The sequence below is a fragment of the Rhineura floridana genome, chromosome 8 (assembly GCF_030035675.1).
Source record: "Rhineura floridana isolate rRhiFlo1 chromosome 8, rRhiFlo1.hap2, whole genome shotgun sequence".
Taxonomy (NCBI): Eukaryota; Metazoa; Chordata; class Lepidosauria; order Squamata; family Rhineuridae; genus Rhineura; species Rhineura floridana.
In genome coordinates, this window is record NC_084487.1 from 34,970,201 (window position 1) to 34,985,146 (window position 14,946).

Here is a 14,946-nt window from a genome sequence, read left to right on the forward strand (position 1 = left end):
CGTATTGGTGGCGGAGTCGCTCTATACGTGAAAGAAGGCATTGAATCCAGCAAGCTCGAAACCCCAAAAGAGGCAGACTCCTCCACAGAATCGTTGTGGGTGGTGATACCGTGCCCCAGGAGGGACTTAATACTGGGAACGATCTATCGTCCCCCTGATCAAAATGCTCAGGGAGACCTTGAGATGAGATATGAAATTGAGGAAGCATCCAAACTAGGAAAGGTGGTAGTAATGGGTGACTTCAACTACCCAGACATAGACTGGCTGCATATGTGTTCCAGTCATGACAAAGAAGCAACGTTTCTAGATATTCTAAATGACTATTCCCTAGATCAGTTGGTCATGGAACCGACCAGAGGGACGGCAACCCTGGACTTAATCCTCAGTGGGGACCGGGACCTGGTGCGAGATGTGTTGTTGAACCGATTGGGAGCAGTGACCACAGTGCTATTAAATTAAACATACATGTAACTGGCCAATTGCCACGAAAATCCAACACGGTCACATTTGACTTCAAAAGAGGAAACTTCACAAAAATGAGGGGATTGGTAAAAAGAAAGCTGAAAAACAAAGTCCAGAGGGTCACATCACTCGAAAATGCTTGGAAGTTGTTTAAAAACACTCTATTAGAAGCTCAACTGGAGTGCATACCGCAGATCAGAAAAGGTACCGCCAGGGCCAAGAAGATGCCAGCATGGTTAACGAGCAAAGTCAAGGAAGCTCTTAGAGGCAAAAAGTCTTCCTTCAGAAAATGGAAGTCTTGTCCAAATGAAGAAAATAAAAAAGAACACAAACTCTGGCAAAAGAAATGCAAGAAGACAATAAGGGATGCTAAAAAAGAATTTGAGGAGCACATTGCTAAGAACATAAAAACCAACAACAAAAAATTCTATAAATACATTCAAAGCAGGAGACCATCTAGGGAGACAATTGGACCCTTGGATGATAAGGGAGTCAAAGGTGTACTAAAGAACGATAAGGAGATTGCAGAGAAGCTAAATGAATTCTTTGCATCTTTCTTCACAGTGGAAGATATAGGGCAGATCCCTGAACCTGAACTAACATTTGCAGGAAGGGATTCTGAGGAACTAAGACAAATAGTGGTAACGAGAGAGGAAGTTCTAAGCTTAATGGACAATATAAAAACTGACAAATCACCGGGCCCGGATGGCATCCACCCGAGAGTTCTCAAAGAACTCAAAGGTGAAATTGCTGATCTGCTAACTAAAATATGTAACTTGTCCCTCGGGTCCTCCTCCGTGCCTGAGGACTGGAAAGTGGCAAATGTAACGCCAATCTTCAAAAAGGGATCCAGAGGGGATCCCGGAAATTACAGGCCAGTTAGCTTAACTTCTGTCCCTGGAAAACTGGTAGAAAGTATTATTAAAGCTAGATTAACTAAGCACATAGAAGAACAAGCCTTGCTGAAGCAGAGCCAGCATGGCTTCTGCAACGGAAAGTCCTGTCTCAGTAACCTATTAGAATTCTTTGAGAGTGTCAACAAGCATATAGATAGAGGTGATCCAGTGGACATAGTGTACTTAGACTTTCAAAAAGCGTTTGACAAGGTACCTCACCAAAGGCTTCTGAGGAAGCTTAGCAGTCATGGAATAAGAGGAGAGGTCCTCTTGTGGATAAGGAATTGGTTAAGAAGCAGAAAGCAGAGAGTAGGAATAAACGGACAGTTCTCCCAATGGAGGGCTGTAGAAAGTGGAGTCCCTCAAGGATCGGTATTGGGACCTGTACTTTTCAACTTGTTCATTAATGACCTAGAATTAGGAGTGAGCAGTGAAGTGGCCAAGTTTGCTGACGACACTAAATTGTTCAGGGTTGTTAAAACAAAAAGGGATTGCGAAGAGCTCCAAAAAGATCTCTCCAAACTGAGTGAATGGGCGGGAAAATGGCAAATGCAATTCAATATAAACAAGTGTAAAATTATGCATATTGGAGCAAAAAATCTGAATTTCACATATACACTCATGGGGTCTGAACTGGCGGTGACCGACCAGGAGAGAGACCTCGGGGTTGTGGTGGACAGCACGATGAAAATGTCGACCCAGTGTGCGGCAGCTGTGAAAAAGGCAAATTCCATGCTAGCAATAATTAGGAAAGGTATTGAAAATAAAACAGCCGATATCATAATGCCATTGTATAAATCTATGGTGCGGCCGCATTTGGAATACTGTGTACAGTTCTGGTCGCCTCATCTCAGAAAGGATATTATAGAGTTGGAAAAGGTTCAGAAGAGGGCAACCAGAATGATCAAGGGGATGGAGCGACTCCCTTACGAGGAAAGGTTGCAGCATTTGGGGCTTTTTAGTTTAGAGAAAAGGCGGGTCAGAGGAGACATGATAGAAGTGTATAAAATTATGCATGGCATTGAGAAAGTGGATAGAGAAAAGTTCTTCTCCCTCTCTCATAATACTAGAACTCGTGGACATTCAAAGAAGCTGAATGTTGGAAGATTCAGGACAGACAAAAGGAAGTACTTCTTTACTCAGCGCATAGTTAAACTATGGAATTTGCTCCCACAAGATGCAGTAATGGCCACCAGCTTGGACGGCTTTAAAAGAAGATTAGACAAATTCATGGAGGACAGGGCTATCAATGGCTACTAGTCATGATGGCTGTGCTCTGCCACCCTAGTCAGAGGCAGCATGCTTCTGAAAACCAGTTGCCGGAAGCCTCAGGAGGGGAGAGTGTTCTTGCACTCGGGTCCTGCTTGCGGGCTTCCCCCAGGCACCTGGTAGGCCACTGTGAGAACAGGATGCTGGACTAGATGGGCCACTGGCCTGATCCAGCAGGCTCTTCTTATGTTCTTATGTTCTTATCCTTTGTTCTTCTGACTCTGAGCGCTTATCTCAAGGTCGTATAAACTATGCAAGTCTATGCCTGAAAGGAGACAAGATGTTTCTGGCTTTTGTTATCCTAAGCACCCCTTTTTCCATATCTAAGATATTATTATGTCTAGCAATGTTTTTCTATTCTTTTATGACGTCTGCTCCCCACTTTTTGTAACCGTTGGGGAAACTATATAATCTGCTGTATTTCAATAAACAGGGTTCCCACTTCTGAAAGGCAACTTGCTGGCAGGTCTTGGGACCCCTTTGCAAAGGTAATATTGTGTGTTATTTCCTGGCCTCTGGCAATAGGTTCTTGCTCTCAACTCCGCACCTTCCCGGGTGGATGTGAGCTGAGTAGACAGTGACAGCTTGAGTGTTGGGTTTGGACATAACAGTTCCATTGTCATACTGCTCTCACAATTAGGATGTTTTTCCTGATGTTCAGCTGAAATCTGGCATCCTGCAACTTGAGCCCATTATTCCGTATCCTGCACTCTGGGGAAGAGATCCTGGCCCTCCTCCGTGTGGCCACTTTTCAAGTATTTGAACAGTGCCATCATATGTCCCCTCAGTCTTCTCTTCTCAAGGCTAAACATGCCCACTAATAGGACTTTGTTTCCAGTCCCCTGATCATCCTTGTTGCCCTCCTCTGAACCGATTCCAGTTGTTTTAATTGTGCTTTAAAAGTATGTTGTGTATGCAGCCTGAAACATTATGTTACCCACCCCAATACAGAAAGTCTATTGTTCTCTGGTAGCCGTCTGCCTTTATGATTACACTCAGAAGACTGGGCACCATGTTAAGATATTAGCACTGTAAATGTCATGCTGGAAGAGAACAGCAAGAAGAGTAAGCACTTGGGCCTCCTTCCGAATAGAAAGGCTCCCGAGTCCAAAAGCTTTTGACTTCCACACAGGCTGCAAACGCTATCATTACAATCAGTACCAATTGTTTCTGGCTTACTCTGCATCTGTGGAATGACAGCTGGCTGTTTCCCTCCCTCTACAAATCAGCATCAAAGTCATTTTGAGGACAACTCAGCTAGAAACTTCTACCAGTGGAATTCAGCTTGCCTGCAAAATGAGAATGTCAGACTAAGGTTTCTTTTAACTTAGTTCAAGTTAGACACACACCAATTCGTTTCTAAGACGCAAGGTGCTAGGGATTCATGACTGCAGCTTCTGCGGAGGGTGAACAAGTCTGCTTAAATGTTGAACCTTCTCATCTCTTAAGCTAGCCTCATAACCTGGTTGTGTGAGGGGGACGCAGTGTCAGAGGGATGCTCTCTGCAATTGTTCAGAAGTTTAAAACTACCACACAGTGGGGGTCTGAATGGTGGAAGGATGTGGTATGTTGGTTGTGCATTTGCTTTAATTCCTTTAGGTTGCAATCTGATGCACACATACCTGGGAGTAAGTCTCACTAAAGTCAATGGGACGTTCTTCTGAGCAGACATTGCATTAAAATTGCTCTGATAATTACTGGGTTGTGTCCAGTAGTAGCTTTGTACTAATGCAAAGTGCTTCAGCTTTACAAGGTGTGGCAATTTATTTTTGGTGACCCCCACCCCCCAAAACAAAGTTGGTCTTGAGGGGACTCTTCAGAACAATATAGTATGTTTTATGAAGGCCTGAAGTAGGTAGGGGAAAAGTAGGGAAAATCAATCTTCTGCCTTGACTTAGAGGTGGGGAACCTTTTTCAACTTGAGGGCCACATTGCCTCATGGACAACCTTCTGGGGGCCACATGCAGAACTGGGAGGAGCAATGGAAGTGATTCTTACCTTTGTATAGTAGGCTATATTCCAACCACACAAAAGTCAAAAATTTGCATGCATACACACACACACCGCCATCAAGGCAATCAAGAGGCATCACAGTTCAATGACACCTTCCAGGAAGCCAAAGCACTTGAGCAGGGCCAGTGAGAGCTGGAGGGCCACATTTGGGCCCTGGAACTGAGGTTCCCCATCCCTGCACCATAGGATGCAACCCCGTTTTTAGAATTTAGATAGAACTGCTCTAAGTATTTATCCATGCTTCTTCTATCAAATAATTGGCTGAGATAAACATGACAAAGGCATACAGATAACCTGGTTTTAAAATCTGCAGAAATGCACTTAGAAAATTTAAACACCATGGGCCAAATGTGTGGTGTTAAATGTGTTAGTGCACTGAAGACAATTGTAAATAACCATGTGTGTGTTGCGGGCTGGGGGAGGCAGGATTATGACTGCAGTGTAGAGGGGGAAGAATTGAACCATCCTCCCCGCTGTAATCTTGACAGTAATCCACTTCTCTACCACAGTGTTGCTATTTGCGTTGAGAGGAAAGCGCCTATTTGTGCCAATCTGTGCATCGTTTACAGGTGGATCACTTGTCCTTTCCCAGTGAAGGAGGCTAGGATCACCAGGTCCAGATTGTGAGAGGGCTCCTGTGCCTTTAAGAGTTCTACAGAAAAGAACATTTCTCCAGGTGCAACTTATTTTCTCACTGAAGAACACCACTGTGGAATAATACACCAGGCAAAAAATGTATTTTTCTTCTTAAATGCATGGAATTAGGTTCCAACTGGCTTGGAATCAGGTTGCTGATGTGTGTAGCCATGTCTGAACATCTGCATTGCTTCATCAATGCTGCTGCTGGGCAGAGCAAAGAGGAGCAGCTTTGTTGAAATGCCTTTGGGGCATGAAAACCCCAAAGTCCTCCTGCTGAAGACACATCACAACTGCCAGGCCATATGGGATTCCTTTGGAATTGCAGTAGGATCCTAAAACTGTTGTGTCCATGTATAACGGCTAGTGCTAGTGTGTAACAGCCATGAGCTAAAAGGAATAGTTGGGCTGGAGCATTTTCTAAGCTACACTCTCTCCCCCCACCCCAGTATTCACTTCTTGAGCAATAGTTTCTATAATGTTTTGCCTCATTGTTTAAATGCTATTTTAAATAGATAGTTAGATATAAGTATGTTTGGAAACTGCAGGCTATACTCTGCTTCTGTTAATCCAGACCTCAGTTTTCTTGCTTTATGTACCCTGTTGCTGTTATTTCTTAGTATTTGCATAATATTCCCCCAGCCCCACATTCAAAGTGCTTAGCAATCTTTCAACTCTTTGCTATAAGCCTCTGGAATGGGTCAGTATTCCTCCTTCTTTGCAGATGGAGAACAGATGCTACAAAATTATTGAGGGCCAGCTACACTCAATGTGGGAAATCCATGATTGGATCTCTTGCCTTTTAAAAAACTTTAAAACAGATGTGTGTTTGGGGGAAGGGGAAGGCCTTAGTTTATTTTCATTTATTTTATTTTTTAAACTTCATCCCACTTTTCTACCACTGATGCTCAAAGGGGCTAATAACAATAATTCAGACACAATGACATGTTAACATAGAATAAAACTGCAACAAATACAAATAAATTTAAGAAAGAAAAACATAAAAAGGCAGTAAAATAGCAATAAAACCCAGTTAAAATCATTTTCAAGATATTGAAAAGTCAACTGATGGGCCAAAAGGGCTATCTAAACAAAAATGTCTTTGCTTGCTGACAGAAGGTCATCCTAGCTAGATCTTCCTTGACAGGGTTCCAGAACATTGGAGCAACCACCAAAAAATTCCTCTCTTGAGTTCCCACCACATGTGCTTCATATATTGGTGGGACAGAAGGGCCGGCATCTCCCAAAGATTTTAAAACCCTGGCAAACTCATATGAAAGAATGCAGTCTTTTGGATAACCTGGTCCCAATTTGATTAGAAAAGGGTATGGAAGGAGGGGCTATTTAGCTCTTTTCTCCTTACATTATTTCTTTGATCTAAATTCCCCCCAAAGCTATTATTAATCCTGTGGGAAAGATACATGTACAGATACTGCTATTAGTCCAGCAGTTGGTGGGAAGACCTAATGATCCAGGAACATTAGGGTTTCATCTGAAAGAAATTTGAAACAAGCTAAAATTTGGCTCATAATAGTAGCTTAATCTCCTGAACAACATCCTAAGATTTCTAAACAACCCCACTTGGGCAATAGCTGACATCTTGGAAAAATGGTTTTCCAAAACCCTTGTAAGATGGCAGCCATTAATTGAATATGGAAAAGTACCATGGTGTGTGTTCTCTACCACCTAGGACCATGATTTTAGTGTTTGTAACCAGGTTCTTGGTATCAAGTAATCCAGTTATGATCTCTGCTATGTTTTTTGTTTGCTAGTATAATGATACCAAGTGATTGCTGCAAATAAGGCTGCTGGAGCTGTGAAACGTCTACATGATTTTAATGTCTGCAGCTAGGAACAAAATTTGCTGTCTTAGGCATTGAAGTCAAGGTTTTCCTTAAAATTTTGCCCACATTTTAATCCATGCTTCATGTTTCTTTAGTTTGCATGTAATGTATTTTACTTCAAACAACCACATGCTTTGTGATGAAATTCCTTGCCTGTTTCATTCTATGCCACTTGGTTGGTGGCATGGTTGGTTGGTCTCTAACAAGCCACAGTTGCTAGCCAACCAGAAGCTATGGTTTGTTCTTGGTTTTCTGATTGTGGCTTATTAGGGACCTGGAGTGATTGGGCATCTTGCACCAGCATACTGCTCATTTACAATATATCACAATAGCCAGAAAGTTAGCTTATTATTATAACTGAACATGGCTTCCCCCCCCCCATCCTCTTAAAATGCTCTGACCTGCTGGCCATCACCACATCTTGTAGCAGTGAATTCAATAAATTTAATTATTCATATTGTAAAAAAAAATACTTTATTTTGTCTGTCCTTAATCTACAGGATAGTAGCTGTAAAATTTGGCCATTGCCACACATTTGTTCACTTTTATACTTAAGCATTTATGCTGTTTCTGTTACATTAAACAAGTGGGACCTTCAACAAAATGTGGCAGTGTAGAGTATTCAAGATTTTAAACCACCAGCCATTCTCTCTTCCAAGGTACTGCATTCCACTATATCCCCATCAACATTCTGTTCTCACTGAGCTTTTTTTGAGTTTTACACACACACCTTAGAGTTTTTTGTAATCCACCACCACCACTTCTTGGAGTGCCCCTAAGCCTGCTGGTAGCTTCATCTTGTGCATGGTTGGTGCTGTTTTGGACTCACAATTGGAAGATTGAGTTTGGTCTTAGTATACTGTATAGGATAAGGATAATGTCTTGGGCTGCAACCCTTTATACACTTTGTGGTGAGTAAGCCCCATCAAACACAGTGGAACAGGGCCATTCTTCTGAGTAAATATGCATACGCTTGTGCTGTTGCTTTATATAACAGAGCAAAGGTTCTCTATATGTAAGAGGGAGTTTAATTCAATTTAAGAGATGCCAAATTTGGTGAGTGAATTTGGAATGTCTTCTGAAAGGGCAGAAGGATGACTTCCAGAAGTGTAAGATGGACGTTTATTTTTCATCTTTTTCTTTTCATCCTCAGGAACCCATTCCCCACCAAGGCATCCAGGCAGCCAAGAATTGTCCTGCAGGCTCCTGGCTGGAACTGGGGCAGTTCAAATTTTGACACTGATGATTTTTTTCCTCTGTCCTCTTAGAGATGTAAGTATTTTGACAGACAAAGAAATGTCATGGAGAGGTGAATTTTTTCAGTTTGGTGTAGCTGGAAGCTGGCATGTAGCCCTAACTTATTGGTACTGAAGAGAATGCAAGCAGCTTTGGGTTTGGCTGGTTAGACTTTTGTGTGAAGCCTGTAAGAGTCAGTGAATTGTTGTTGTTGTCATTTGGATTTCTTAGCCACCCTTCAACATAAGGACCAAAGGTGAAGTAGCAGGTGGCAGGCTGGGGGCAACAGCTCTTACCTGACCTTCCAGCAGATGGGCTGCTGTTGCTAAGCCAGAGAGAAAGTGGGCAGGGCAAGGTGGTGGGGAGGTCGGCCTACTGCAAATGCACTGGCAGGAGCACCTTTTTAGCATACCACCTGTATTGGCACCCAGCCCTGCTGTCCGCTACTGCCAGAGCAGGTTACAACAACATAAAACTACATCATTAGAATCGGAACATTTTTTCGTTGAGCTCCATGGAGGCTCTAATATACACATGGAGTTTTCATTTGAATAGAAGAATGGCCCCATTCTCTTCGTTTCAGGAGAGGTTTCATGTTTCTGATTGAGAGACATGCTGAGGCTCAGGTCTCTGTGAAAGTCATACCCTGTGACCTGGAAGTCCTCATAGCTGGACATAAGCTATGGCTTCTAATTGCGAGGAGGAGGAATTCTACATATTATTATTATTATTATTATTATTATTATTATTATCTAAAATTTATTAGACGCCTATCTGGCAGGTAAATCCTGTCACTCTAGGCGACGTACAACAAAAATAAAATACATATCGAAATACAAATTATAGCATACTAAAACAAATTACAGCATATAAATAAAACAACGTAAAAGTCAAAATGAATTATGACGGCCAATCCACATCCTACACTGAATGGCTATAACAGATATCCCCACCAACTTAATCAAAAAGCCAGGTCTTCAGCTGCTTCCGAAAACACAAAAGTGATGGAGCTAGGCGAATGGCCACTGGCAGGGTATTCCATAATAGAGGAGCTGCAATGGAAAAGGCTTTGGACCTAGTGCCGGCTAGTTTAGCCACTCTAATTGAAGGAACCAGGAGAGATCTAGCTGCTGAAGATCTGGTCCGACCACCTTCTCCAAGAAGAGAAAGTTTATTCTTCAAGTAAATGAAGATCAGGGTAGTCCCTCATAATTTGTTGAAATTAATTAAAAATCAACCATGTTCACAGAGTACCTGTAGTCCAGTTACTGACCTTGCCCCATACTCTGACCTTCATCATCTGCAGCGTAAAAGTTTAAAAAATGCATGACTGATTTTTAATTAATTTAAGAAATTTAACATTGCACTCTATGATGGTTCAGGCATGCTCAGTAAGAACTGTAAGTGTTCTAAAAGTTAGACTCACAGCTGCTTGGCTTGGCTAATCAGGGGGCCACACCCATGCTAGACCTTTATTCCACTTTAAACAGTCATGGCTTCTCCCAAATAATTTTGGGAAGTTTTGTTTGTGAAGGGTGCTGAGAGTTGTTAGAAGACTCCTGTTCCCCTGACAGGGCTACAGTCACCAGAAGAGGGGTGTGGATGTGGCCATTGACAGCTTTCGTTTAAATTTGAATGGGAGACAACATGTGCCTGCTGTAGAATAAAAAGGTGGGGGAAACCCTGAAAAACAATGATATTAAAAATGTTTTCCTTTTGGAAAGGAAAGGGGCTTTCCCTCTGCCCATTGCCCACTCACCCAATCTCCTCCCGTTCCACCCCTCCTCCTTTTCCTCCCTGCCCCCTCCACCTTCCTCCCTATTGCTACCCTTCCTCCCCATCCCTTACCCTTCCCCCTTCTCCTCCTTCCCTGCACCTACCCCAGGTCGGTTTGTGTAGCTTGGATGAATTTGGTAACATGTGCCTCTGAGCATATGGTGAGTGGTGGCAACACCTGAAATCAGTCTAAACAGCAGAAACAAGACATGTGCTGTGCTGCTGTTGTTTTAGCAGAGAGGAAGCAACAATATTAAGACAGTTGATATAGTACAGATAGTCACTTTAAATATGTTTGATTTCCTTTGCAATTTTAATCACGTTTCCTATAGTAAATCATTTTCTTTTGCTTCTGATTCTGTGAATATGTGAAGTACAGCAACACTTTGCATAATTTACACTAAAAAAACTCCAAAAAACAATTGCGGAATAACGGCATTGACTATTCTGCAGAATAGTCTCGAATGAACATGAGGAGTGTCTCAGTTTGCACAAGATAAAACAGTGGGAGGTGAAATATATTCTAGCAAATTTTAGGTGTGCTGTATGTTTTTAATTGCCCACCCTTCCTTAAGTGGAATGGTTTAAGTATAGCAGGCTGAAAACATGTACCTTGGGCAGGCCAAGTTTGTTTTTTCCAACAGCTAGATTCAATGCTTAAGTAGCAACATATTTTAATTAGTCTGGTTTTACATCAAACTGCAGTTTCAGGTTCAACTGTTAATGCACACAAAATAAAAATAGAACATAACCTCCAGTTTGAAACACAACAGGCTGTCTTCATCATCATATGACATTGATCAATAAAAAAGCTTTGAAATTAATAAAAATAAATTTGACACAGATTTCTAGGATGAATAATGAGAGAAATATGATTTCCTAGGTAAGATTCTCTGTAGAAACAGTAGTAACGCAGGAAAGAAGCAAAGAAGAAATGCAGCCAGTCACACATCCCATTCATCCATCATCTATCATAAAGAATGTGGGTGATTATATCTTTAGAGAGATAGTAGACTTTGAGTAAAAAGGGGCAGAGTTTGACCAGTGTTGTGTACCCATTTTCAGAAAACAGAGGTGGACATGCACTGGAACCAGCACAACAGTAAGTGTGTGTCTCTATCCAGAGTCTAAAGCAACCACTTTATAGCCAAAGAAGTCAAAGCTATTCTGGAGAAAGAAAGATGCTCAGCACGCTGATATTTATTAACCATTATTCTTTATTAGACCTCACAGAGGTGTAAACTATACATACAAATACATTAGAAAGATACCCTCTTACAGTAATGTTTCACATTTTGGACTGGATCTAAAGAGGGTTGCAAACATTTCAGTACATTCTACCAACCAAAGGTTGCCGTAGTCTTTTATTTTATTATACAGTGTGACCAAGCCCTTTTTACTGCAATCAATGAGATTCAGAAAACAAACAATGAAAATCAGACAGCTAGCTCTTCAGATCTTTTGAACCTATCATGATAAATGCATATAAAGAGCCTTTTGAAAAACATGAATACACTATTTGGTTATGGAACAATGTTTATCAGGTTAGACAGTTTGTACAGAGTGGGGGACATGATTAAATGGTTCTGAGGGACCTGTGCAATAGCAAGATCAGAGTTTATTTTTGTAAGCAATAAAATCTTCATTGCTTGGCCTTCCTGCATGTCTGTGGAAAGCTTACCAGTACTAAATGGAGAGAATGGAACAAGTTGGCGTTGTTGAAGTATTTGGTGTGGGCATGGGATGGGGAGTTCTGCAACACACTGATGTTACATACACAGTATGAAATATTATTTACTTGTCATCAAGTCATGACAGTTTGCATTTTGAATGAATGCAGGGAAAATAAACAAGTGTACAAATCCAAATATTTACAGCCCAACCTACAAAGCATTGTGCTGGTGAATTGCCCATTCATCTTAGCAAGACATCGACTGCCAAAGGATTTTGAAGATGATGGACTTTTGTGTGTGTGTGTGTATATATAACAGCTAATATGGTTTTGAGTGAGCAAATAATGCCCCTCATTAAAGTTTTTTTGCAGATATGATTGGAACCAGTAGCTTTCAGTAGTGAATTTTTAGGAATTCAAGTACCCACGTACAGTCATACCTGTATGGTCTAAACCCTGATGTTGAGCATACTCATAACCCAAGATGGCCAGTTTATAAGTGTAAGTGGGCCAGCTCTGTTCTAATGCTAAGCATACTCTTAACCTAAGCTAAGTGGGTCAGCTCATTTTTTCTCTCTGAAAGAACAGCTTTATGGGGAAACAAACAGATATTAATCTCAACATTTTGCACTTTGGCAGCTAAGTAAAGAAAAAATATTTATTGGTTAGATGGCTATTTATGACATTCTAGATTTGCAGAGATATCAGTCAGTGCTTTGTTCTTTTATCTTCTGCTGGGCACATATAGAAAGATATTGGCTGGAAGCAGGGGATAATGGACATTTGCATTTTGTTTTGTGTTAACTGCACCTCTAGGGTGATTTAAAAGCATGTGTAACTCCAAAGTCTCCCAGAACTATGTAAAACACACCACCACATTCCAATTTTTTTTTAAAAGCAGCATATGTCCTTTTCCACTAAGGAATCTTGTTTTTGACTGGCAAAACCTATTCAGAAAAACATGCCGTCATGCGCCAGCTGGTTGCTTCAGTTGCTTCGTTACCCTCCTTGGGTCGCAAATGATTTCCATCATTGGAATTGGTTATCAATGCATCAGAGTCACTCTGTCATACCTCAAAGTAAAAGTTGTTCTCATTTACTGTATAGTGTAAGGAAGCTTGCCCATGTGTAAGTTTGATGCAGGCAAGTTCCTTGCTTAAGGCTCCAGTCCTCAATGGGGCTTGTGCCGGCGGAGCGCTTTGGGGATTGGGCTGCAAGTGGAAATAAACCTAAATTACAAAACAATTTTGGTAGACTGCTTACAACAGGCATTTAAGCTAATGGATTGATTACAAGAAAGTAGCAACAATAATTAAGGTGTGCAAAAGCACATGCATGCACGGAGCCTCCCCCCACCCCCCTGCACTCACAATGTGTGCTAGCAGAGAGATGTGCTATCACCTCAATTTCATTCTGTAATAGCAAAATGCTATTCATAAATTAAGGGCAATGTAGTACTGCATTTTCTCCTTTGAAAATTAAAAGAAAAATCTCATCAGCAGGCAGGATGTGGATGAAGACCACAGTCTTCAGGACAATGAGATAGGACCATTGTTGCCATTTTTGGTAAATGGAGCTCTGCGAGGTCAAATGAAGCTTTCCTGCACCACTGCTGCTGTTGGGAGAGCTCTGCATATGCATGTGTTGGGTTACATTTTAGTCGACAGCAGCCCTGTTCTCTTCTATAATTTGGGGAAATGTTCTGCACAGGTAGTATGGATTCCCTCTACTATACACAAAACATTTGCAGCCACAGAAGAGAACAGAGGGCACTTCTGCACATGTGAAGCTCTAGGTCATGAGTCCAATACCTTCAACACAGTATGTATGGATGTACTCAACATTGGGCTATCTGTCTCTATCATCGTGTTAAGTGGTTTGGATTGTATATTGCTGTATTAAGCACTGAAATAATTTGTCAGTGCAGCCAAGTTCTCATTTGCTACCAATAGCGATCTATTTGAGTTTGAGCTAATTTATCCCCATTGATGTAAGTGGGGTGGCAGCGGGGGGATTCAACCTATCACTAACACTTCTTGTTTTAACTGTGTTGTGGCTTAGTCCAAAGGGCTCTTCACAAATTATGTGGCTTTTTCTAAAAAAAGATCTAAAACAAAAAATTAAAGTGTGAATGAGATAAAAACATATTTTCAGACACAAGTATACAGTTATATTTGTCAAAGGACCAGGACTGGCTGTGGCTCCTGGACAAACACCGTTTAGTAAGCCCAACTTTGCTGTCCTGTAATGTGAGAAAAAGCTACCTTATATTAAAAGTGAAAATCTTTTAAGTGTAATTGCCCCCCCCCGATGACAACAGAATGATTCCTGGATTCATGCCAAGCATGTGTTGCCAAATTCTGCATGCAAGTTGTGTATAACATACAACCTCACTTTTAAGGTTAAGTAGCAGCAAAAGCACCCTGTTTAGTGACCACTGTAAAATGAATAGGCTATATTAGCAAAGCAAAATATTATTATTCAGGAGCAGCCCAAAAGAAAGAAATTTAATGATTTTCAACAAGGTGTTCATCAACCAACATTTTACACATCCATTCAGTGAATTCTTCTTATAGTTTTCCTTTTCAATAACGTTTTTGCTTATTTGCCAGGTAGTCTGAGCACTCAGATTTAAGGTTATTGGAGGCCAATCATCAGTAGATCGATTTGAAGAACCACCCCATTGATATCTTTGGAATTTAAATACAATGGTAGGGTGGGAGCCTTCAACCCCAATTTTATTTGCAGCTGTAGCCGCAAATAAGCGATTTAGAAGTGAAGCAATGACTGCTGTGAAACATCTGGGCCTGTCTTATTATCTGATATTGGGAACTGAGCAAGGAAATCATGAAAGTGCCACAAGGTAATACCGTGCCAGAAAGAGATCATGAGAACACACAGAAGGTTGGGTCCAGCCTAAGTTAGTCATGCTTAGGGCTTGCTGATTAGGTCCAACTAATTTCACATTGATATCAGTGAGATCCAATTGTGTCTAACTTCGTCTGGATCCAACCCAATGGAACAATATTGCACACCAAAGTGGGCAGAGGGATGCTTGGAAAAAGGCTGCTGAGTTCACACAGATCATGGTGGCCACTTGCACAACTTCCCAAAGGTGATCGCATGGCTCTGCAGAGGTATG

General features: G+C 41.4%; 1 protein-coding gene and 1 long non-coding RNA gene across 3 annotated transcripts in view; one reads left to right on the plus strand and one right to left on the minus strand.

The window, feature by feature from the left end:
- Positions 1 to 5,471: 5,471 nt before the first annotated feature.
- Positions 5,472 to 11,875, plus strand: LOC133390379 (uncharacterized). The gene is made up of 3 exons (XR_009764380.1): positions 5,472 to 5,603; positions 8,274 to 8,392; positions 11,198 to 11,875. It is a non-coding gene; the product is annotated as an uncharacterized LOC133390379 (long non-coding RNA).
- The window catches only part of IGF1 (insulin like growth factor 1), a 130,687-nt gene continuing 126,976 nt past the window's right edge, over positions 11,236 to 14,946 (minus strand). The window contains exon 5 of one of the 2 annotated variants that reach the window (XM_061638870.1): positions 11,236 to 13,015. In XM_061638870.1, the coding sequence (XP_061494854.1) occupies positions 12,976 to 13,015 (40 nt within the window). In that variant the 3' untranslated portion in view covers positions 11,236 to 12,975. The remainder of the gene's footprint in view (positions 13,016 to 14,946) is intronic. The other variant, XM_061638868.1, reaches the window with a different exon arrangement.